Source organism: Microtus oregoni, unplaced genomic scaffold (genome assembly GCF_018167655.1).
Source record: "Microtus oregoni isolate MIOR12 unplaced genomic scaffold, Mior012 000006F_ref0000085, whole genome shotgun sequence".
In the NCBI taxonomy this organism is placed as follows: Eukaryota; Metazoa; Chordata; class Mammalia; order Rodentia; family Cricetidae; genus Microtus; species Microtus oregoni.
The window spans coordinates 56,922,043-56,946,673 of NW_024543065.1; the positions used below are offsets into that span (position 1 = coordinate 56,922,043).

Consider the following 24,631-nt stretch of genomic DNA (forward strand, 5'->3'; position numbering starts at 1 on the left):
CTAAAACAGTATCCAGTACGCTCACTTTCTCACTATTAAGTCCTTGGTCTGTGATGTCACCCTGTTCGCTGGGGAGGCGAATGGCTCATGCACCTGGCGCGATTGCCGTGGCACTCTGGAGTCACCGGGCCCCGGATTGTGGCTACTCAACAAGCGCCCCGTGTTTAACATAGATTCCTTACACTTTAGGCGCGGTGCGCAGGCATGTCCCATGTGGTCAGGAGCCCTGAGTGCATTCACATTGGTACACCCGGGAGCCCAGACCTGTGCACCTCGCGGACACCTTCACAGGCATGCTGGAGCTGTCACTTAAGTGACGTGTATGTGCCGCGAGTAAACAGGCCTACGCGCTACTTAGCCAGCTTGTGCAGACATGCAACCTCTTGACTCCAAGTCTGAGGTTCTACTGTAACTTGTGACTCCACCCAGAATAGGAGAGAGTTGGGGAAAGGATGCTGGGTCAGCCTCAGGTTGCAATTAAGATCTTTTACATTTTATTTACATAGTACCCTTCTGGGGGTAAAGGGGAGTCCCACGAGTCCCTGGGCAATCAGGCTCTTAGAACCCTGGGGACAGGGGTGGAGCCCTCTGCACAGCCCTGCAGCTGGGGCAGGAAGCGAGAGTGGGGAGGGGGAAGGCCACAGCCCGCAGAGGCAAGGCGGGCCCAGGACTTGTGGAGACAGAGGGTAATACTAAAGCTCGAGCCCTGAGGCCCTGCTGGCCCCTGGGCACCGGCCCAGCCGCGGCCTCCAGGGATGGCCCTTGTAGATGCCGACATCTTTACTAAGGACCCCCGGGAACACTATGATCTATTGCAGCGACTGGGTGGTGGAACCTATGGAGAAGTCTTCAAGGTGAGAAAGCCCTTCTGCCTCCTTCATCGTCAAACCTAGGATAGTTGGGGTGAGGCCGACAAACAGCAGGACAAGAGGAAGCCAGGCCTTGGGATTGGCTCAGAGATGCTGCGGGTGGCCAGCTATGGAGCCTGCCTGATGGCCAACTTCCCCTTTACAAGGCTCGTGACAAGGTGTCTAAGGACCTGGTGGCTTTGAAGATGGTGAAGATGGAGCCTGGTGAGAGAGTCCCGAGAAACTTCTTCCCCACCCCTACCTCCCCTTACCTCTCAGGACAGGGATCATGTCCATAAGGCACTGTTCATAGCCACTCTTCTCTCCTGCTCTCCTCACAGATGACGATGTGTCCACCCTTCAGAAGGAGATTCTCATGTTGAAAACTTGCCGCCATGCCAACATCGTGGCTTACCACGGCAGTTACCTCTGGTGATGTCTTAGCCCATCCCCCAGCCCCAGCCTCTCATTTCTGATCAAGCATCCTTAACCAGTTCCTCAGTCCAAACCTACCATCTGTGACCCAGACAACCTAACTTGACCTCCGACCTGAGGACCCCCACTTTTAACTGGGGCATCCCAGCCTGATTCCCAGTCTGAAATTCCACCTTTTCTTACTGAGTACTCCTTAATCTAGGGACTAATCAAATATCAGTCTGCTCCCTACATCGCCCATTTCACCCTGCTTCCTTGATACGAACCCCAAATTCTTTGGCCCCTAAGATCATGTCTCAGTTGCCCTGCTGATGACATCAATTCCTCAGACCTTGCGCTCTGGGCCTCTTTATCCTGTCTACCTCTCCGTGAGCTCTCTGCCCTTTCCCCTAAGTCAGCCTGGGATGACACGGGGTACCCTAGGATTGGAACCCAAAGACCTAAGTTCTAGTCACATTGCTCCAGCATGTGCATTTCCTGGCCCATCCTCAACCTCCTTTCTTGCGGGAAGGAACAAATGGGACACTCTGGTGGGCAGGGGAAGTAAGATGGCCTCAAGCTCCTCCCCCAGCCTCTTCTAGAGGTCACCATCATTGTTATCCCTGTAGGCTGCAGAAGCTCTGGATCTGCATGGAATTCTGTGGGGCTGGTTCTCTCCAGGACATCTACCAAGGTTAGAGGAAGGACAAGGGGACCCAGGCCCCCCCTCAACCTCCAATCCACCCCTCTGGTCTCTTTGAGCTTGTATTCTGGGTAGCGCCTTTGTGGTCCACACTTCATGTCCACCATGAGTCCCTCCCCTGGGTCCAGCTGGATGATGATGAGAACCCTGTGATGACCTAGCCCTCTAGCACTGTGGGTCCTGCCTTTTTTTCCCCAGGCAATAATCCCCTCTGCTTCCATGTCTTTTTCTTTGTTTTGGTATCTATATTTTCTTGCCAAAACATTCTTGGGTTAGGGCATTTCTTCATTTTCTTTCTTTTCTTCCAGCATTTGTTATTGTTATTTGTAATATTGTTATTGTTATTATTTTGGAAATGGGAGTCTCACTATGTAGTCCTGTCTTGCCAAAACTCACTCTATAGACCAGGCTGGCCTCCAACTCACAGAGCTCTGCCTACTTCTGCCTCCCTAGTGCTGAGATTCAAGGCATGTGCTGCCTGGCCTGTTTCTACATTTTCTTTTCTTTCCTTTCTTTTCTTTTTTTTTTCTTGGTTTTTTTGAGACAGGGTTTCTTTGTGTAACAGTTCTGGCTATCCTGGAACTCACTTTGAAGACCAGGCTGGTCTCAGACTCACTGAGATCCACCTGCCTCTGCCTCCCAAGTGCCGGGATTAAAGGTGTGCGCCGCCACCACGGCCAAATTGTTTCTACATATTCTATCTCAGATTAATTGCTCAGATTTTTGGGCAATCAGTCAATGAATTTCTAGATCTAGCCTGCAGCTTGACTTTCAGGGAACTTTGAGAGTAGGAGTTGGATAGGCCTTTCATCCCTCTCTCTTCTCCCTTTTTCTCTTTCTTACTCTCTCTCTCTCTCTCTCTTTCTCTCTCTCTCTCTCTCACACACACACACACACACACACACACACACTTACTTTTTTTTTTTGCCACAGTGTGTTTTGAACCTAGAGTCCTATGTTTGTTAGACAGCACTCTGAGCTATAATCCCCAACCCTCTTTTCTTTTAAATTAATTTATCTGTTCTTTGAGATTTTTATATGTGTATACAATATGTTTTTGTCACACACCTTCAGCTTCTAGACATTCTCCCAGCACTCTTTTTTTCTCATTATTTTGAGACAGAATCTCAGTGAGTTGCCCAGGTTGGTCTTAAACTTGCGATCTCAGTACCTCAGCCTCTTGAGTAGCTAGGACTACTGGTCTGTGCAACCAGGCCCTACACCTCAGCCCTCTCTGAAGTTCTGGTGCTCACCTCTGTCTCATTGTCTCTCTAACTCCCTCTAGCCCACCTGAAATGTCCAAAAAGGGGAAACTTTATTAAAGGTCCTTAGACATCGAACTCTGTGGTAGAATGCTTGCCTGGCAGGATGGATCAAGGTCCCAGGTTTTATCTGGGCAACCCAGAATCTCCCCCAGAATGGGAAACTGCAGCCCATAGACAGGGGTGACTTACCCAGCCATTATGCGGGACCTACTTTCTGCCGCCACCCTCTGTCATCTTTCTTTCACTGTCTCTTCCCCAGTCCTGCTCGTCTCCCTTGTCTCCTTGCTCTTGGTGCCCTGTTCATCTCTCTCTGCTCTGACCCTCGGGCTCTGTCTCTGCATCACTGCCTTTATTCATGTTGCCTACCCTCACATCACCCCTTCCTAGATTCTCAGGATACCACTGTCCTCATGGGGGAGGCTGCTCGCCCACATCGCCCTGGCCATTGCCCTCTGTCCCCTGCCCTTGTTCTTCTTTTCACATCCCTGCTCCTGCTTCTTAGGGTAGCCTTGTGGACCAGCATGAGTAAGATGTCATAGCCCTTCCCACATACATTTCCTGTTGTTGTTTCTGGTTCCGTTTTTTCTTACTAATTATTAGCATATTAACATCTTATATCATATTTTTTTATTAATCTTATTTATTATTATTTATTAGTTTTTGAAATAACAGACAAGAGCTCCAGCACTGAGCTATTCGTCCGGCTGTAATTACCATCCTATATTTTATTTCTCTTGGCGTGTTCTCTCCACGAGAGTAGGGATTTTATCTTTTGTGTGTATTTGTGGGTGCATGTTCAAGTAATGGAACCCAGGGACTTTCATGTTCTAAGCAAGGACTTTATTGCCAAGCCATGCCCCCAGCCCCTTACTGGGGGATTCTACCACTGAGCCACACCCCAGCCCCTCACTGGGGGATTCTAGGCAGGGGCTCTACCACTGAGCCACACCCCAGCCCCTCACTGGGGGATTCTAGGCAGGTGCTCTACCACTGAGCCACACCCCAGCCCCTCACTGGGGGATTCTAGGCAGGTGCTCTACCACTGAGCCACACCCCAGCCCCTCACTGGGGGATTCTAAGCAGGTGCTCTACCACTGAGTCACACACCATCAGCCTTTTGGGATGATTATCTTGCTTGTAACAGAGTAGGACTGTTGTGATTATTGCCGAATGACTGTCCTGTCTTCCTCTGGACTAGAACATGCAGCTGTAGTCCAGAGGAAGACTGTCTCTCTCCCCCTCCACATGCACATGTTCTTAGTTGTTTGGGAAACAGGTCTCTCTATGTAACCCTGATTGGTGTTGACATTTGTTTTGTTTTTGTTGTTGTGATTTGGTTTTTCGATATAGTGTTTTTCTGTGTAACATTCCAGGCTGTCCTAGAACTTGCTCTGTAGATCAGGCTGGCCTCGAACTCACAGAGATCTGCTTGCCTCTGCCTCCCGAGTGCTGGAGTTAAAGGCTTGTGCTGCCACTACCCATCTAGCGTCGATATTTGTATATATCCCAGGCTAACCTCAAACTCAGGGCAACCCTCCTGCCTCAGCCTTCCAAGTAATAGAATTACAGTTAATAGTAACCATGCTTGGCTCATCATCTTCCAGTCAGCCACAATCCTTCACCTCCCCTTTCCAGTTGTCCCATCTAAGGTCCCCTTGTCTTTGTGCATCCTGTCTGATGGCATGGGTGGAGGAAGGCTAGGGAACCCAGAGAGCCAGGGGTCCTGGCTCCTCTCCCAACAACCTGGATGACTTTTGCAGTGACTGGCTCTCTCTCCGAGCTCCAGATCAGCTATGTGTGCCGGGAAGTGCTCCAGGTGAGAAGGGGCCAAGGGCTCCCAAGGTGAGCAGGGCCCTGCACAGGCAAAAGGGGCTCACCAGTCTATTGTTCCCATCTCTCCCCAGGGTCTGGCCTACCTGCACTCACAGAAGAAGATACACCGAGACATCAAGGTAGACTGGGGACCAGGGTGCCACTGAGGGTGGGTCATGGGTCCGCCCAAGTCTCATGGTAGTTTTGAGCTTTAGCGTGGAGTCACAGGTGTGGGAAGGGTGTTCTCTGACAGCTTCTGATCCCTCCTCTGGTCCCCAGGGAGCCAACATCCTCATCAATGACTCCGGGGAGGTCAAGCTGGGTGAGTGGACTCCAGGGGTACACAGGGAGCTGATGGAGGTTGGGGAGGGAATGGGCTAGATACATACTATTTCTATCTCTGCCTCCAGCTGACTTTGGCATCTCAGCCCAGATTGGGGCAACCTTGGCCCGACGCCTCTCTTTCATTGGGACACCATACTGGTGAGGGGTGCTGGGTCAACAGCTGGGGTGGGAACAGTGGCATTTACCATTTTGGCTCCTTAGGACGTCCTGACTCTGCCTTCTCCTACTAAACACCCTTCCCCTTTCTTAGACTACCTTTTGAGTTTTCTATTTATCTGTGTCTCTTTCTGGCCCTTTCTGCCTGTTTCTCTTAGCATTTAGGATTTCAGTGGTATGGGTTGTTGGGTGTGTGTGTTGTTTGTTGTCACGAGTTCTCCTCTAGCTCAGGCTGGCCTTGAACTCCTGATTCTCCAGGCTCCAGTTCCGACAGTTTTAGGATTACAGGCACCACCACCACCACACCCAGCTTAGCTTGGTTTTTTACCTCGATCCCTATCTCTCCCCAAGTCTGTCTACTTCTGTGTTTGCTCAGCCTGTGGCTCTCTCTGTCTCTCTGTTTCTGTCTCTCTAGATTGTAGATCTCCTTGATTTTAATTTCTCTTATGGACTGCAGCTAGGTTTCGATACCATCACTTTATCACCAGGCCATACTCCCAGGCTCCCTCTCTCCCCCTGGAGCCCAGGCTGTCCTCGCACTCGCTGCAGCTTTCCTGCTTTAGCCTCCAGGGTACTAGCAGATCCCAAGTGTCCCCACACTCCCCTATTCCTCCTCCTTTGGCCACTTTGTCTTGGTGTCCCTGTCCCCTGGCTCCCCTACCTCTCTCCTGTCCCTGGGCCACTCCTTGCTCTCTGAGGGTCTCTGCCTGCAGGATGGCGCCAGAGGTGGCAGCTGTGGCCCTGAAGGGTGGATACAATGAACTGTGTGACATCTGGTCTCTGGGCATTACGGCCATCGAACTGGCTGAGCTTCAGCCACCTCTCTTTGACGTGCACCCTCTCAGGTAAAGGCTGGGGTGGTGGGTGCCCTTGGACAACAGACCATGCTGAGGCCTGACCCTGCAACTACCCTTCGGCCTGTGTCCTCACCTCAGATCGGATGCCTCTAGGGAGACCCCTGTAGCTCTCCGATCACAGAAACCTTTTCTCAGCTTTCCACAGCAAGACCTCCAGTTTAGTGGTCCCCACCTTTTTGTGGGAGCAGGGTGTTTAGAGACATTGTTGCTCGTGTAGCCCTGGATGGCCTCCAATTTTCTACGTAGCTGAGGATAGCCTACATTCCAGATCCTCTTGCCCCAGCCTCTCTCTGTGAATGTCTATCATCTTTTATTTATTTGTTGTTGAGACAGGGACTCCCAGTCTCCCTACGTAGCCCAGGCTGGCCTTGAATTCTGATCCTCCTGCCTTAGCCTCCCAGCTGCTGGCACTGCAGGTATGGCCCTCCCTGCCCAGCTAATAGACATCCCCACCTGGAGACTCCTTCTGGATGGGCGGAAGCTTCCAATTTTCTAAAACCCCATAAACAATTTCTCTTAGAAGTGACTTCACAGCCAGACGTGGCCACCCTGTGATGCCAGCACTCAGGCAGCTGAGGCAGGAGGTCACGAGTTTGAGGCTAGCCTGAGCTACGTAACAAAATCCTATCTAAAATCACCAGTAAAAAAAAATGGGTGTGGCCATTGAAATTAAAGCCAGAACTGTATTTCCTTCTTGTGTACGTGCCCATGTCTGTAAGCATGTGTGTGGAGGCCAGAGGACAGCCTCTGCCTTGTTCTTTGGGCACCGCCCACTCTTTGGTTTGTCCTGACAAGGTCTCTTATGGGCCTGGCGCTGGAAGATTCGGCTAGCCTGGTCCCAGCCACAGAGCTCCACCTGTCTACCTCCCAGCACTGGGGTTACACGATCACCATCACACCCAGTTTATTTACACGTATCTGGAGGTCAAAGGGCAATTTACATGCATTCATTTGCTGCTTCCGCTCTGTGTGTCCTGGAACTTGAACACACTAGAGATACAGGCATGCCTACTTCTTACAGAGGACCTGGGGATTTGAACTCAGATCCTGAGACTTGCATAGCAAGTGTTCTTACCATCTGAGTCACCTCCCCTGTTTTATTTCCATGTGGGAACTTCTGAAGCCATGAGATCTGTCTCGTCCCATGGACCTGAACCCCTGTTCTTCCCTACGGCTCTAGGGTTCTCTTCCTCATGACAAAGAGTGGCTACCAGCCTCCTCGGCTAAAAGAAAAAGGCAAATGGTAAGGGAAGTGAGCCGAGGGAGGGCAGAGGAGGAGTAGATGGGGTGAAGAGAAGAGCTCTGAGCCCCTCATCCCAGATCTGCCTTCTTCCTCCCAAGGTCGTCGGCCTTCCACAACTTTGTCAAAGTCACCCTCACTAAGAACCCCAAGAAACGCCCTGGTGCTGCCAAGATGCTCAGTGTAAGCCAGCCTCCCTCAAGGACCCCCGCATCTCCTCCTCAGCCCAGGACTATCCAAGTCTCCCATGGCTCACAAGAGCACATGAAGCCCTGGCGGCCCCTTAAAAACCCATCCCTCAACATTTCCCAGAACTCTCCCCACAGGACCCTTCAAACTGTTCCCCAGGACCCAGGCCTGGGGGCACAAGCTTGCAGTCTCAGCACTAAGAAGGTAGAGGTAGGAGGATCAGAAATTCAAGGCCATCTTTGGTTATGTAGAGAGTTTGAAGCTATCCTGGGTTAAATGAGATCCTGTCTCAAAAAATAAAACTCAAACCAAATTAATACCCAGATATTTCTTTTCTGTTTGGTTGTTGTTGTTGTTGCTGTTGTTGTTGTGTGTGCCTTTTTCTTTTGTTTTCATTTATTTGTTTTGTGTAGCCCAGGCTAGCCTCAAATTTGCTATACAACCAAAACTGACTTTGGACTCCTGGTCCTCCAGCCTCCACCTCCCAAGGGCTGGGCTTACAGCCGTAGCCACCATGTCTGGCTTTACCCCAGATCTCTCCAAGTTCTCCTGAGTTGCTGGAATATGCCAAGTCCAGACTTGTGCCTGAGAGTCTTCACCAAGCCTGGTCACTTCTAGGATACCCTGGAATTCCCCTCTCCCCTTCTCGGAACCCTAAATTCTTCTAACCTTTTAAGGCTCCTAGCTTCCCTTTCCTTCTTCCTCAGCGGGTACCTCCCTCCAAGCAGTCTCTTACAGCATGCCCACGTCCCCACCTTCCCCTGCCATGCCAGCCCTCTAACCCCTGTCCCCTCTCACAGCATCAGCTGGTGTGCCAGCCAGGGTTGAACAGAGGCTTGATCTTGGATCTTCTTGACAAAATGAAGAATCCCGGGAAGGGGCCACCTATTGGTGAGATTGACGACGAGGAGCCTGAGGTGAGGGCCTTGGTAGATGCTGCCATGGAGACCTGAGGGCCTTTTCACGGGTTGCTCCTCCCACTGGGGAGCCCTCTGGAAGCCTGTAGGAGAAGGAAGATTTCACGAGGAAGGGAAGCCTGGCAGGGCTGGATACAAACATTTACAAGAGAGGGTGGCGGCAGAGCGCCAGAGGCCTTGGGCCCTGACACAGCTACCTTTCTGTCCAGCCACCCCCTGCTATCCCTCGGCGGATCAGATCTACCCACCGGGCCAGCTCACTGGGGGTTCCAGACACAGACTGCTGTCGTGAGTAGAGAACCCTACAATTTGGGGCCACTGAACCCACTCTCTGACCATTGGGGCTCAAATTCCAAGACACTTTTGGCCCTGTAACCTTCAAACTGACACAGAGTCCCCTCCCCTCAGTCCCGTGAGACCTCCCAGCTCTGACCCCAAAGATACGTTGAGAATCTATGTAAAGGCACGGTAGTGCAACCTCAAATCCCAGCCCTCTGGACGATCCCTGTGAGTTCAAGCTGTCTGGTCTATGTGGTGAGTTCCAGGCCGGGGGCTCACAATGGGACCTTATCTCAAAACAAAACAATGAATAGAAAAAAAGAATAAAAAAAAAAGAAAAAAGAAAAAGATAAAAAAAGAAAAAGAAAAAAGCTAGAACAAAACAAAATAAAATACCCAAAGATCAAAAACAAAACATGAAACGAAACAAAACCAAAACACAAAAACAAAGACCTTGTATCTTAATTGGTAGAGTACTTGCCTTATGTAAACCCACGAGGCCCTGGGTCCAGCTCCAGCATTGACTAAACTTGGTAAGATGAAATTTAGCTGTGCTTCCTTGGAAAGTGGAGGCAGGAGGATAAGAACTTCCTGGACATATTTGAATGTGTAATGAGTTGGAGGCCAGGACTGCATGAGATCTTGTCTTAAAAATAAGTAGGGGGGCCCGGCGAGATGGCTCAGTGGGTGGAGGTGCTCACGGCTAAGCCTGATGACCCAAACCCATGCGTGGAAGGATAGAACCAACTTCTGCAAGCTGTCCTCTGATGTGTGTGCCTCTCGCTCTCACAAAACAAATAAATACACGCAATTTTTCATAAATTAAAAGCAACCTGTCAGATGAGGAAGGGGGACTTGATCTGGGGAGGGGGAGGGAAATGGGAGGCGGTGGCAGGGAGGAGGCAGAAATCCTTAATAAATAAATAAATTAAAAAAAAAAAAGCAACCTGTCAGAACCCCTAATACCTAAGTCTGAAAACAAACATCCCGCACCTGCTTTGAGCCCCTTGAGCCCTCTGATGCCACTCTTGGACCCCCAAGTAGGACCCCTGTATCAAGGGCCCCTCCCACAAGGAACAGTAACCACCCTTAAAGTCCTGGCTCCAGGCCCCCCCCCCATTCTTTCTCAGCCCATCTCCCTGCCCCACCCCCACTTACTTGTCTCACCCCCACTTCTCAGGGCGGCACATGGAGTTCCAGAGGCTCAGAGGAGTGGAAGCCAGGCCTTCAGCTGACACTGTGAGACCCTCTATGCTCACCCCAGCTGCGCCCCTCTTCCCCTTCTGCCCTGGGCCATACTGACTCTTTCCTGGTCCCACAGGTTTGCTTACAGGCCCCTGGAGACTGCCGGAGCACCAGCCCCAGGTCCACCACCCCTCCCCTGGGCTGGAGGGGGGCGGTGGGTTAAGTGGGAGCCACCTGTAGCTCATGCCTGTCGTTCTTCAGGAGCCAGCTGTCAGAGTCTGATGACGACTATGATGACGTGGACATGTAAGACCCCATGGCTGGAGCTCTGATGACCTCAGCAGCTCTTACCTTCCCTCCTCCTCTCCAATCCACTGGACCCTCTGCTTTCACCTTTGACCCCTAGATCTCCCATTCCTTCTTCCCCAGACTCTCACTTCCTACGGCAGAGTGACCTTAAACTTTCTCATATACAAGCTCTCTGTCATTGAGCCATGCCCCAGCCCTCCACTGTGGTATTACTGGGTCTTGAAGGTTGTTTCCTAATTTTCTGAGAAATCGCCACACTGACATCCAAAAGGGGTTGTACCAGCTTGCGTTCCCACCAGCGATGCAGAAGTGTTCCCTTTTCCCCACAACCTCTCCAGCATAAGTTGTCATCAGTGTTTTTGATCTTGGCCATTCTTACAGGTGTAAGATGGAATCTCAGAGTTGTTTTGATTTGCATTTCTCTGATGACTAAGGATTTCCTTAAGTGTCTTTCAGCCATTTTAGATTCCTCTGTTGAGAGTTCTCTGTTTAGGTCTGTACTCCATTTTTTTTTTTATTGGATTATGTGATCTTTTGGTGTCCAAATACTTGAGTTCTTTGTATATTTTGGAGATCAGACCTCAGTCTGATGTGGAATTAGTGGAGATCTTTTCCCATTCTGTAGGCTGTCGTTTTGTCTTGTTGACCATGCCCTTTGCTTTACAGAAAGAAGCTTTTCAGTTTCAGGAGGTCCCATTTATTAATTGTTTCTCTCAGTGTCTGTGCTGCTGAAGTTATATTTAGGAAGTGGTTCCCTGTGCCAATGCGTTCAAGTGTACTTCCCACTTTCTCTTCTATAAGGTTCAGTGTGGCTTTATGTTGAGGGCTTTGATCCATTTGGACTTGAAATATTTTTGTTTTTGTTTCTGAGATAGGGTTTCTCTGTATAGCCCTAGCTTTCCTGGAATTCACTCTGTAGACCAGGCTGGCTTAGAATGTACAGAGATCCACCTGCCTCTGCTCCTGAGTGCTGGGATTAAAGTTGTGTGCCACTACCCAGCTTTAAAACATATTTTTAAAATTTGTTCTATGCGTATCAGTGTTTTGCCTGTTTGGACACATATACTCCTGGTACCCATGATGCCATTGGGTCCCCGGAACTGGGGTTTCAGGCTGTTGTGAGCTGCTTTTGTGGGAGCTAGGAACCAAACCCAGGTTCTCGGAAAGAATAACAAGTGCTCTTAACCACTGACCTGTCTCCCCAGCCCCTCGTTTTAATTTTTTTGTTTTTGTTTTGTTTTGTTTTTTTGTTTTTTGAGACAGGGTTTCTCTGCAGCTTTGGAGCCTGTTCTGGAACTAGCTCTTGTAGACCAGGCTGGCCTCAAATTCACAGAGATCCGCCTGCCTCTGCCTCCCGAGTGCTGGGATTAAAGTGTGTGCCACCACCGCCCAACTTTGTTTTAATTTTTAATTAAATAAAATTTATTTTTTTGAATCTTGTAAGTGGTGGCATATACCTTTAATGCCAGCACCCAGGAGGCAGAGGCAGGCCAATCTCTGAGTTTGAGGCTAGCCTGGTCTACATAGTGAGTTCCGGGACAGCCAGGGTTACACAGAGAAACCTGTCTCAAGAAAACAAAACAAAACAAAACCAGAAAACAAATTGAGACAGAATCTTACTATGTATCCCCGGCTACATCTTTAGAATAGGCTGGCCTCAAACTCATAGATTAAAGGCATGCCGAACTTCTTCTGCTTTCGTATTTGATACAGAGTAACATTAGATTGCCCAGACTGGAAGTAAATTCATCTGTAGCTCAGGCAATCCTATTGCCTCCACTCTCTAAGGAACTGGTATTACCTGCCCAACCAGGCCTGCTCCTTCTACTCTACTTTCTACAACTTTGTATCTAATCCCCAGCCATCTTTGGCTCTGAGCTGCCCTCAGGCCTGGGCCTGACCCTCCTGTTGCTCGTCCACCTCAGACTCACATCCCGCAGCCTACCAGCCTACCCGCCTACCCGCCAACTTAAGCTTGGACCCCACTCTTCTCCCCCATCTCTTGTCATTGTCTCAGCCAGCTTCAGTCTGTAGCCCAAGCTGGTCTTGAACTCTCAATCCTCCTGCCTCTGCTTTCTATGTAGGTGGGATTACAGGCTTGTGACCGGAGACCCAACCTCAAACTAAATCTTTTTTTTTTTTTTTTTTTTTTTTTTTTTTTTTGGTTTTTCGAGACAGGGTTTCTCTGTGGTTTTAGAGCCTGTCCTGGAACTAGGCTCTTGTAGACCAGGCTGGTCTCGAACTCACAGAGATCCGCCTGCCTCTGCCTCCCGAGTGCTGGGATTAAAGGCGTGCGCCACCACCGCCCGGCCCTCAAACTAAATCTTGACCCACGGAAATTTCCCACATCAGGCTTTAAGTCCCAGGCCTCGCCCTGCACCCCAAGCAGTCATGTTGAGCCCCCATGTTCTCCCTGCCCTGGCTAGGGGACAGTCTTGAGCCTTCTCCCTATTCATTCCCCACCTTCTGTGCACTGGCATGCGGGGCGGGGGCGGGGTGAGGAATGGAGCCAGCCCTCGTGTCTTCTTGTGGACCACGTAACAGCCCAGAGCTGCTACTGCTGATGTGGCCATGACTGTCAGCCATGGAGTCCTTGGCTCCAGTCACTCCTGGTTACCCCTGCTCCACCATCCCTCAGTCCCAGGGCACCAGCTTGAAACACCCCATCTTGTCCCTCGCACCTATACTGCTTTTTCTTTTTCTTTTTTTTTTTTAAATATTTATTTATTGATTTGTTATATATACAATAGTCTATCTGTGTATATGCCTGCAGGCCAGAAGAGGGCACCAGACCTTATTACAGATGGTTGTGAGCCACCATGTGGTTGCTGGGAATTGAACTCAGGACCTTTGGAAGAGCAGGTAATGCTCTTAACCACTAAGCCATCTCTCCAGCCCCTATACTGCTTTTTCTATCTTTGTGTTCCAGCCCTGCCCCAGCAGAGGACGTGCCTCCTCCACTGCCCCCGAAGGTAAGGCCCTGGGGATCCTGAGGTCAAGCCCTGCACTTTCAATGTCTACAGTTTGGCTGGGTGTGATGGTGCACGCCTCTAATCCCAGTACTTGAAAGGCAGAGACAGGCAGATCTCTGTGAGTTCAAGCCAGCCTGGTCTACAGAGTAAGTTCCAGAACAGTCAGGACTACACAGAGAAACCCTGTCTCAAAACACAACAAAGCAAAACAAAGCGAAATATTTCAAGTGTGAAGGCAGAGATGTCTGAACATTGCAGAAAGCTTAAGCCTTTGGGGTACAGGATAGATGTGTAGAAACACAGCTGAAGCTGGGTGTGGTGCTGCACTCGGGGTGGAGGCAGGAAGAGCAAGAGGTCAAGAGCATCCTTAGGTATGTAGCAAGTTCAAGACCAGCCTGAGCTACACAGTGACATAGTGAGACAATGTCCCAAAACAAAAATGTGTTTGTTTAAAGCAAGGCTGGCTGTCTGGGAGTCTGGAGTGATGGGTCCTGTGGGATCTGTCAAGGAGCTGACCTAGTGCCGAGCATTAACCCTTTGTGTTCTGGTGTATCTGACATTCCTTCCCACGAGGACAAGTTGGGATGTCACAGGGCATGCATAGCTATGGCTGACTCTTGATCCTGGAAGAGGCGGGCATTGGGGCACGAGGTGTATTTCTTCTGGAACCTCTCACGTGTCTACTTCCTCCACACTCCTGTCTCCATAGCCCAAGTTCCGGTCTCCTTCTGATGACGGTTCTGGAGGGGTAGGAGACGACGGACAACTGAGCCCAGGGGTTCTGGTCCGGTGTGCCAGTGGGCCTCCTCCACGTACTCCCCGTCCTGGGCCTCCCCCAGCCACTCGCAACCCCCATCTTACAGCCCACTCAGGTACCAGGCCCTCCCTGGGGAGGAAGATAGGTAGGGTTGGAAGTCTCTCGGCCTGATCTTGCTTAAACCCCTATCAGATCCCTCACTATGGAACCCACCTGCTCCAGAGCCAGGCCAGCCCCCACTCCTACCCCCTAAGAAGGAAAAGATGAGGAGAAAGGTGAGAGCTAGCTACAGGCTCAGGATGGGCTGGGGCGGCCCAGTGGGAGATGGTCCTTCCTTTGTGTCAAACACTGACTATAGGATGTGTGTCTGTGCCTGTGGATGGGTGGATGCATGGGCCTGTGGGTGGATGCACAAATGTGTGGGTGGACGCTCAGGCATGTGGGTGGACGCTCAGGAATGTGGGTAGACGCTCAGGCATGTGGGTGGACGCTCAGGCATGTGGGTGGACGCTCAGGCATGTGAGTGGATGCACAAGGATGTGGGTGGACACTCAGGCATGTGGGTGGACGCTCAGGCATGTGGGTGGATGCTCAGGCATGTGGGTGGATGCACAGATATGTGGGTGGACGCACAGGTGTATGGGCATAGTTTTCTGTCTTGCCAGACAGCTTCCAAATAACCACATATATACTTATTATTAATTATAAATGCTCAGTCGATAACTTAGGTTTGTTACTAATTAGCTCTTACAACTTAAATTAACTCATATTTCTTATTGACATTCTACCACATGGCTTGGTACCTTTCTTCAACATGGCCTGTTCATTTTATCATCTTGCTTCTCCTCAAGTCAGCTGGCGATTCTGCCCTTCTTCATCCCAGAGCTCTCTCCCTGTCTGCAAGTCCCACCTAACCTCTTCCTGCCTAGCTTTTGGCATTTTAGCTTTTTATTAAACCAATGAGAACAACTCATCTTCACGGTGTACAAAAAGACTATTCCACAACACAGGCAAGGGGGTGGATGCTCAGGCACGTGGGCACATGGGTGGATGCGCACACGGAAGCCAGAGGACATCAGGTGACCTGCTCTGTCAATCACCATCTTATTTCTTTAAGACAGTCTCTCACTAAAGTTGGAGCTAGGCTGGTGGCAGCAAGCCTCAGGGATCTGCCTGTCTCTGGGAGGAGCGTAGCTATGCCCAGCTTTTTAAACTTTTATTCTTCTCTAATATATTAATTACATCCCGGCTGCAGTTTCCCCTCCTTCCACTCCTCCCAGTTTTCCCCCACCTCCTCTTGGCCCCAGATCAACTACTTTTCTGTTTCCCTTAAAAAAGAAAGAAAGAAAAGAGACAAAGAGCTGGCCTCCCAGGGATAGCCACCAAACATTGTATCCACCAAACATTGTATCCACCAAACATTGTATCCACCAAACAATGTATCCAGCAAACAATGTATCCAGCAAACAATGTATCCGCCTAACAGGATACAATAAGACTAGGCAAAACCCCTCATCTCAAGGCTGCACAAAGCAACCCAGTAGGAGGAAATGTGCCCCAAGGAAAGGCAAAAGAGTCAGAGACACCCCCACAAGAACACTAAGCTACACAGCCATAGGTATATGCAGAGGATCTCGCTCAGATGCATACAGGATTTGCGATTGTTGCTTCAGTTTCTGTGAGTCCTGCTTATTGATTCTGTGGACTGTGTTCTCATGGAATCCTTGACTCCTTTGGCTCCTACAATCCTTCCTCCCCCCTCTTTTTCAAGGTTCCCCTGGCTCCGCCTAGTGTTTGGCTGTGGGTCCCTGCATCTGCTCCCATAGGTTGCTGGAGTTTGCCTCTCTACTACCAATGGCACGCTCAGCTTTTTAAGGAGGGTGCTGGGAATCGGAATTTAGGAGTGCGGTTTAGCCTTCCCATCTCTCTGATAAAACTCCCACCCAAACCAGTTTGGGGAGGAAGGGCTTTGTTTGGTTTCCACTTCCACTTTTACAGTCCACCATCCAGAGAAGTCGGGGCAGAGTCCAAGGAGGAACACTGCTTTCTGGCTTGCTCCTCAGGGCTTGCTCGGCTTGCTTTTCTATACAACCCAGGTCACCTGCCCAAGGGTGGCACCATCAAGATGGGCTGGGCCCTCCCACATTAATCAGTAATCAAAAATATCCCACAATTGGGTAGAAGCAATTGCTCCAGTTATGGTACCCTCTTTATAAATAACTCTAGTTTGTGTCAAGTTGATGAAAACCAAAACCAAACAAACAACCTGACCAGCACAAGAGAGCTTACCTAGAATTCTGCAGTAGATGGCTGGGCCCTAGCTCACCTTATAGAGCCCGTCTAGTTCAACAGTGAGGGACTGGGGGTGTGGCTCAGAGGAGGAGGGCTCAGCTGCTAGCTCAAAGTCTTGCATTCTATCTCCAGGCCGTGCAAAGATACGAGTGGGGGGGGGGGCTTCCAGGCCAAATGGGGTACATAGAAGACTCTGTTTAAAAAAATGGGAGGAGAGGGACCCCAGAGGTGGCTGTTTTCTGTTCCACAGATGGAGAAAGTGAAGCGCCACGAGGTAAGCAGTTTACCCACGGTCACCCATAAAACATTCCCCTTATCTACAGAAGATCCACTTCAAGAACCACCCCCCCCCCGCCCGCACGCTCCATGGATGCCTCAAACTGGCTAGTACCCAATCCTGTATTTTCCACTGATATATGTACCAACAAGGGGACTCGTTGATAGGTACAGTAAGGTTTACTGAAGAGTCAGGGTGTAATGGCACACATCTGTAATACCCAGCACTGCGGAAGCAGAAGCAAGAGGGTCAGGAGTTGAGAGCCAGCCTGGGCTACATAGAGAAGCGAAGGCCAGTCTGGACTACAGAAGACCCATGTAAAAATGAAGAAAAAGCTAAAACACAACATAATTTTTGTTTTGTTGTTTTTGTTTTAAGACAGGGTTTCTCTGTGTAGCCCTGTCTGTCCTGGAACTCTGTAGACCAGGCTGGCCTTGAACTCAGAGATCTGCCTGTTCTGCCCCCAGAGTGCTGAGATCAAAGGCATGCACCACCACTGCCCAGCAAATTATTTATTTATTTTATGTACATTGATGTTTTCTCTGCACGTATGTCTGGGTGGGGGTATCAGATCCCCTGGAACTGGAGGTACAGTCAGTTGTGAACTGCCATGTGGGTGCTGGGAATTAAACCCGGGTCCTCTAAAAGAGCAGCCAGTGTTTTTAACCCCCGAGCCATCTCTGTAGCCCCAAAATGAATTTTTTATCTTTGAAATCTTTCATGTAATAGTTTTTGGACCATGCCTACACAGATGGGGGATGGGGTGGGGAGTGTGGGGGTCTCTGAGGATAGGCAGAATCTGAACCCTGTGCTCAACTTCCTGTCCTCTGTTCATTGTTGCTCTACCCTCTGACCATGGCCATCCAGGGATGTGCCCTTCTTGTGAAATTATTCAACGGCTGCCCCCTCCAGATCCACAGCACAGCTGCCTGGACACACCCCTCTACTAAAGGTGGGCACTCTGGAGGTCCAAAAGAGCGTGGAGTAAGGGGGCAGCTGGGGATGAGGGGACCCTAATGGGATCACAAAGGGGTACAGGAAGAATAGTTTTATTTTAATTTTACTTATGAGTGATTTTACCTGCAAGTATGCTTGTCTACCATGTGCATGCAGAGTTGGCAGAGACCAGGAGAGGGCGTTGTATCCCCTGGAACTGGAGTTAAAGACGGTTGTTCACCAACACATGGGTGCTGGGAACCAATCTGCAAGAGCAACAAGTGCTCTTAACCATTGGGCTACCTCTCCAGCCCCAGGAGGGTCTTTTTTTGTTATTTAGGACTTAGGTTTTTATTTTTAAGATAATGTGAGTCTTTTTAAAATATAATGTTATTATTTGAGAATGTAATACAATATATTTTGATCATCTTCACTCCCCCCCTCCCAGATCCAATCCTATTCTCCATCCCTTCCCAACTTACTGTCCTTTTTTTTTAAGTCATGGAGTCTAATTTGTGTCGTCCCTTTACTCATGACTGTGAGGCCAGCCACTAGAATGTAGTTAGCCCTTAAAGAAAACTGACTTTTCCTCCCCATGAAGCCATCAATCTGTGGATACTGTGTACATGTTTGTGCACATAAGCCCGGGTGTCCGCAGAGCCCAGGAGAGCGTGCAAGAGCCCCTGAACCTGCAGTTGCAGGTGGTTGTGAGCCTCCAGGTATGGGTGCTGGGAACCAATCAAACTCAGGCCCTGGGGAGCAGTAGGTGCTTAGCTCCAAAGGAAGGGTCTTAATGGAGTGATGTTGGCTAAGTCAGACCTGGTGCAGATGCCGTGGTCACTGTCAGATCTGGAGATTCATGAGGGGAAGTGAAAGGATGACGTCAGAGATGAACGCTGGAGAAGGTGGAGTTTAGAGACCAGGGGTATCTGAATAAGACAGTCTAGAGTCAGGGGTCCATGATGGAGGTATTTTTTTTGTTTGTTTGTTTGTTTTTATTTTCGAGACAGGGTTTCTCCGTAGCTTTTGGTTCCTGTCCTGGAACTAGCTCTTGTAGACCAGGCTGGCCTTGAACTCACAGAGATCTACCTGCCTCTGCCTCCCGAGTGCTGGGATTAAAGGCGTGCACCACCACCGCCCTGCTGATGGAGGTATTGTTGATGGCAGACTGTGATCAGCTTGGTGTGTGTGTGGGGGGGGGGGGAGGGTCACAGGTTTGACTGCAGTGGAAGAGGACAGTCTGGAGATGACATATGGGGGATAAGATGGGGGGAGGTCAATATTAAATGACGTAAGAGGCTTGGAATGGAGGTGTGCCCCTTTAACCACAGCACTCCTGAGGCCAAGGCAGGAGGATCATCACAGGTTTGAGGTCAGCCAGGGCTGTATGGCAAGAGCCTTCTTAAAAACAAACAGCAGAGAAGTGTAAAGCACACTGGTAACCCAGCTCTTAGGAGGTAGAGGCCAGAGGATCAGGAGTTTAAGGTCAACTTTGGTTTCATAGGGAGGTCAAGGGCCAGTGGAACTCTTGTGACCAGATCTCTTAAAAGAAGAGACAGGCTTGGGAGGTGACTCAGCAGTTAAGAGCACCAGCTGCTTTTTCAGATGACCCAGATTCAGTTCCCAGCTCCCACAGGGTGGATCATAGTCTTCTCTAACTCTAGTTCCAGGGAGCTGCCACCCTCTCTGGCCTCTGCAGGCATTGCATGCACATGGTACACAAACACACATGTAGACAAACACTCATACACATAGAATAAAAAAATAATTTTTTAAAATGAGATACAGGCACCAGGACTGAGCAGTTTCACTGAGTAGAAAAGGCCATATTGGGGGTCCAGAGTCACAGCCAGCCCACTGACAGGCATAGCAGTTGGAGCAGAGTGCTGGGGAAGAAGGGGCGGGGCTTAGAGAGCTGCTGCTGGGGAAGCAAGTGTGAGTTGGCCGGTCAGGGATAAAGAACTGCCAGACACTGGCAAATCACAGAGCGGGGACATGGGGGCTGCTTGGGGGACTGAGCAGGGTTTCAGTTCAGACTTGAGGAGAGACAAACTGCGGATGTCAGTCTGAGGGAGAATTAGTATGAAAGGGGGTGGGGTGGGGTAGAGGGCCAGTTTGGGACAAAGATCTGGGAGGTTCTTCCTCCACAATGAGAGACCCCAGCAACCACTTTGTCTGGCCCACTCAGACCAGCACCTGCTCCTGGGTGCAGAGGAAGGCATTTTCATACTGAACCGGAATGATCAGGAGGCCACGCTGGAGATGGTGAGGGATGGGGACAGTGCTGGAAGGGGGGCGGAGTGGCATAGGATTGACTGGTAATCACAGGAGTCACCCCTATTCTCTGCAGCTCTTCCCTGGCCGGACAACCTGGGTGTATTGCATCAACAACCTCCTCATGTCTCTCTCAGGTCAGCCTATGGGCTGGGGGAGGGGCAGGGGCTAGGAGCTAAGGTTGGGGGGGATAACATGTGGATGAGTCTTGAGCTTCATTGAGCCTGAGGGTTTAAATCACCACTTTCCTCCTGGGTGAGCGGAAGGCACGGGGCTGCTCTCCCTGAGCCTTGCTTTTTATATCTATACAATCTCAGACTTTTCCATATCTCTGAAATCTCCCCCCTCAAGTTGGTTGTGAGTTCATTTTTACAATAAATTTGTCTTTAAATACCTGGGTACACTGGCCATCTCTGGGTGTAGCTGGTGCACTCTTTAATACAGAGCAGAAGAGATAGGGCAGGAGGTCTGAAAGGCAGGATTTACTCCCGCTTCAAGTCCGTAACGCAGACTGAAGAAGTTCCAGGACTTTTTGCTGTTTGGTTTTTGATAACGGGGCAGGTGTCTGCTTACGAATGTGCTACCACTGAGCTGTGTGTCCAGCACTGAGCTGTGTGTCCAGCGGCATCCTCCCCCTGTGCTCTCTGAGACAGAATCCCCACTGTGTAACCCAGGCTAGCCTTGAACTTGGGGTGTTTCCCTGGCCTCAGCCTCCCGAGTCCTGAGATTACAAGCAAGTGCCACCACTCCCAGCATAGGTAGGTTTTTGTTGCTGTTTGTTTGTTTGTTTTGTTAAACTTTGACCTGTGTACCAGGTGTGGTGGCACCCATCTGTAACCCCAGCACTCAGGACTGAGCCAGGAGAATGGGAATTCAAGGCCAGTCTCAGCTACGTGGGGTGTCAGAGGCCAGCCTGGACCACATGAGACCCTGTTTTGAGAAACAAGCACTAGCAATAAATAAATAAACCCCAAGTGCAACTTCCCAGGCTAGTTAAACTTCCCTCACCTGTGTGCTGCTGTGCTGTGCGGGCAGAGAGCCTGTCCTGCTGCTCTGTCCTCCCTCCCCCAGCAGAGCACCCACAGTGCCTGGTCACACCCCCCAGCAGATCATAGGGCCTGGTCACCCCCACCCCCAGTACCCACAGTGCCTGGTCACCCTGGTCCCTTCAGACGGGAAGGGTAGGAATGTGTGGGAGGAAAGTGGGATCTGTGTGCTGGGGCGTTTCAAAGGTCTGGGGCTAGCCAAGGGCTGGGAGACAAGATGGTAAGGGGTCCTAAAACCGCTTCCCACTCCCCTCCCATACACACACTGCAGGGAAGACCCCCCACCTATATTCTCATAGCATCCTGGGCCTGCTGGAGAGGAAAGAGATCCGAACAGGAAGCCCCATCGCTCACATTAGCCCCCACCGGTTACTGGCAAGGTACCAGCCCCAAAGGGCACCACTGGCTTCCCCCGCCCCTCCTGCTGTCCTTGTGGTCACTCACACTTCCTTCTTCTTCAGAAAGAACATGGTCTCCACTAAGGTGCAGGATACCAAAGGCTGCCGGGCCTGCTGTGTGGGTGAGAGCCAGGTTCAGGGGGTGCTGGGAGGGTGGGTAGGGTTGGCGCTTGGACATTATCCACTCAGTAAGGCTGAGGCAAGGTGTGCAGGGCCCCAGGGAAAGATGGAGTGCTCCAGGAAGGAGGCAGACCCCGACCCATTCTTGTCTGCTCCACAGCTGAGAGCCCTAGCTCCGGGGGCCCGTTCCTGTGTGGGGCACTGGAGACGTCTGTGGTCCTGCTCCAGTGGTACCAGCCGATGAACAAATTCCTGCTTGTCCGGGTAAGGCTGCGGGGCAAAGGTGCTGCCACCATTCGCCACCACTGCCCAGCTCAAAGGAGCTGGTTTAATTCCCAGCACCCACACGGCAGCTAACAACTGTCTGTAACTAACTCCAGTTCCAGGGGATTCTACACCCTCACACAGACATACATGGAGACAAAACACCAATGCACATAAAATAAAAATAAGTAAATTGTTAAAAAACAAACAAACAAACAAACAAACATTTCTGATCCATAAGACCTGCACCTAGCCGGGTGATGATGGTGGCCTTTAATCCCAGCACTTGGGAGGCAGAGGCAAGAGGATCTCTGTGAGTTCGAGGCCAGCCTGGTCTACAGAGCTAGTTCCGGGACAGGCTCCAAAGCTACAGAGAAACCCTGTCTAGAAAAAACGAGAGAGAGAGAGAGAGAGAGAGAGAGAGAGAGAGAGAGAGAGAGAGAGAAAGAGAGAGAGAGAGAGAGAGAGAGAGAGAGAGCGCTAGAGCGCGCAGCACATTTTGTTTTCCCTGAGAGCCTCCCTGAGCTGAGCAGCCCTTCCCCTTGCGGCCTGCAGCAGGTGCTGTTCCCACTGCCCACGCCGCTGCCAGTGTTCGCGTTGCTGACAGCGCCGGGCTCCGAGCTGCCGGCCGTGTGCATCGGCGTGAGCCCCGGGCAAGCGGCGAAGTCGGTGCTTTTCCACACCGTGCGCTTTGGTGCCCTGTCCTGCTGGCTGGACGACTCCAGCACGGGTGAGTGAGTTGTGCCACAGAGACGCGGGGCTGCAGAGGGGGCGGGAACTGTAAGGGAGGGAGGGGCTACAAAAGAAGGAGGATCTGAGAGAGGAGGGGCTTCAAGGGAGGAAAAGGTTTCAGGGGAGGGAGGGGCTACTGGAGAAGGCGTGGCTGTAGGGATGAAAGAGGTGGGCTTAGACGGAGTTCAAACTGCAGCAAAGGGGTGGGGCTGCGGGGAGAGGGCGGGGCTTCAGAAAAGAGGCATGGTTGCGGGAGCGGACTGGACTGTGGGAAGTGGCTGGGTCGAAGGATGGGACAACAGGTTAAGGCTGCCAGGGGAGAGGCAGTTTATTCCTTGTGGAGGGGAGGGTCAGAGTGACTGGGCTAAGCCTGAGCCAATACTGAGAAAGAGATGGACTGGGGTCAGATGGATAACAGGGTGGGCCTGTGTGGCAGGCAGGGACCTGAGGGGCGCTAGTTGAAGCCCCTGCCTCTCACACAGAGCACAAGGGACCAGTGCAGGTGACCCAAGTTAATGAAGACATGGTGATGGTGTTGATGGACGGTGAGTGCTTTCTCCCTCCCCTTTCTGGTCCTCAGCCCAGGACTGTGTTCAAATCCCTCCCACCACTTCCTCCCAGGCTCTCTGAAGCTAGTGACCCCAGAGGGGGCCCCAGCTCCCGGGCTTCGCACCCCTGAGATTCCCATGACGGAAGCCGTGGAGGCTGTGGGTATGTGCTGGGAGGAGAGGGCCTCGGGGTCAGGGGTGAGAGTTCTGTGACCTTAAGGGTCACAGACAACTGATTTCTCTCCAGCTATGGTGGGAGACCGGCTCCAGGCCTTCTGGAAGCATGGAGTTCAGGTGTGGGCTCCAGGCTCGGAACAGGTAGGCCCACCCCTTCAGTTCACACCACTGCCTTGCCCTCTCCTCAGTCTTCTCATCCTTTAAATGGGCTTGGAGAAGCCCTGGGTCCCAGAACAGACACTCCCACTGGAAGTGGGAAGTCAGAAGGCTAAAAGTACCTTGTTGGCTTCCCAGGCCCTTTGATCGACTCTGTACAGCTGCCTATCAGACAGGGCACTCAAGTTAGTGGTTTCGGATGCAGGGCAGTGAAGCCATTTGCTCAAAGCCACACAACTTAGCAAGTGGCTGTGGGGTTAGACTTCTCCGTAGGAAGCCATCTGTGTAGAGAGGGGACATCCTGCAGATACATCCATGCTCTCTCCACAGCTGCTGCAGGAGCTGAGAGACCCCTCCCTCACCTTCCGTCTGCTCGGCTCCCCCAGGTATGGCGGTGGGGAGATGGACAAAGGCGTAGGAGGGGCTGCTGGGGTGGAACGGCTGGTTCTTCCTTGGTCTAGAACAGCCTCCTGTACTCTATTACTAAGTTCCCTCCCAAGGCTCCGGCTCCACCATTCTTGGCAGCCTTGGCCGACATCCTGGGGTGGAAGCTCCATGCTTCTCTGAGCTCCCAGGGCGAGTGTCCCACCATGTAGCCCCAGCTGTTCTCAATTCTTCCTTCTCTCTTGTCACACTGGGGGGAGGGCATCTTTGGGAGGCCATTCTCTCCTTCTCCCATGTGGGTTCCAGGGACTAAACTCAGGCCATTAAGTTTGGTGGAGGCACCTTTGCTTCCTGAGCCCTCTCACCAGCCCTCTTCACACTCCTTATGTAACTCCAGATCTTTCCGCCTCAGCCTCCTGGTTCTGGGGATCATAGGCATGTCCCACCATGCTGTCACCATCACAGCCCAGCATTGGAATGGCAGTTTCTGGCAATTACTTTGGGAATGAATTAGAGAATGACTTGACCTCTCTCTTCTTTAGACCTGTTGTGGTGGAGACACGGCCCTCGGATGACCCCACCGCCCCTAGCAACCTCTACATCCAGGAATGACCATCTGAGAAGGCATGCCATGACTAACGGACCTCTGCAGATTCCTAACAGACACACTAGTGGTCACAGCATGTCCTTATAATAAACATGACTGCAGACTGTTGTCATCTTGCTTTTCATGGGGGTGATTTTTGGGTGCCCAGTCCCCTCGAATTTAAATGATCCAA

At 51.1% G+C, this 24,631-nt stretch overlaps 1 protein-coding gene across 3 annotated transcripts; it reads left to right on the forward strand.

Annotated features, from left to right (window-relative positions):
- Window positions 1-636: 636 nt before the first annotated feature.
- On the forward strand, window positions 637-24,555 carry Map4k1 (mitogen-activated protein kinase kinase kinase kinase 1). Of its 3 annotated transcripts, XM_041654312.1 has the most exons (32): window positions 637-854; window positions 1,016-1,073; window positions 1,190-1,280; window positions 1,892-1,956; window positions 4,991-5,046; window positions 5,135-5,182; window positions 5,322-5,364; window positions 5,453-5,525; window positions 6,257-6,388; window positions 7,581-7,643; window positions 7,742-7,823; window positions 8,630-8,746; window positions 8,956-9,034; window positions 10,206-10,264; window positions 10,347-10,390; window positions 10,472-10,516; window positions 13,449-13,491; window positions 14,201-14,363; window positions 14,441-14,523; window positions 16,791-16,814; window positions 17,685-17,769; window positions 19,942-20,018; window positions 20,104-20,164; window positions 21,345-21,453; window positions 21,535-21,593; window positions 21,752-21,855; window positions 22,411-22,585; window positions 23,070-23,132; window positions 23,209-23,298; window positions 23,383-23,453; window positions 23,799-23,854; window positions 24,395-24,555. In XM_041654312.1, the coding sequence occupies exons 1-32, from the start codon at window positions 756-758 to the stop codon at window positions 24,462-24,464; spliced, it is 2,487 nt and encodes an 828-aa protein (XP_041510246.1). In that variant the 5' UTR covers window positions 637-755; the 3' UTR covers window positions 24,465-24,555. The 3 variants fall into 3 exon arrangements, with proteins under 3 accessions (XP_041510246.1, XP_041510248.1, XP_041510249.1); XM_041654314.1 differs by lacking the exon at window positions 23,209-23,298; XM_041654315.1 differs by lacking the exons at window positions 23,209-23,298; window positions 23,383-23,453.
- The last annotated feature ends 76 nt before the right edge of the window (window positions 24,556-24,631 follow it).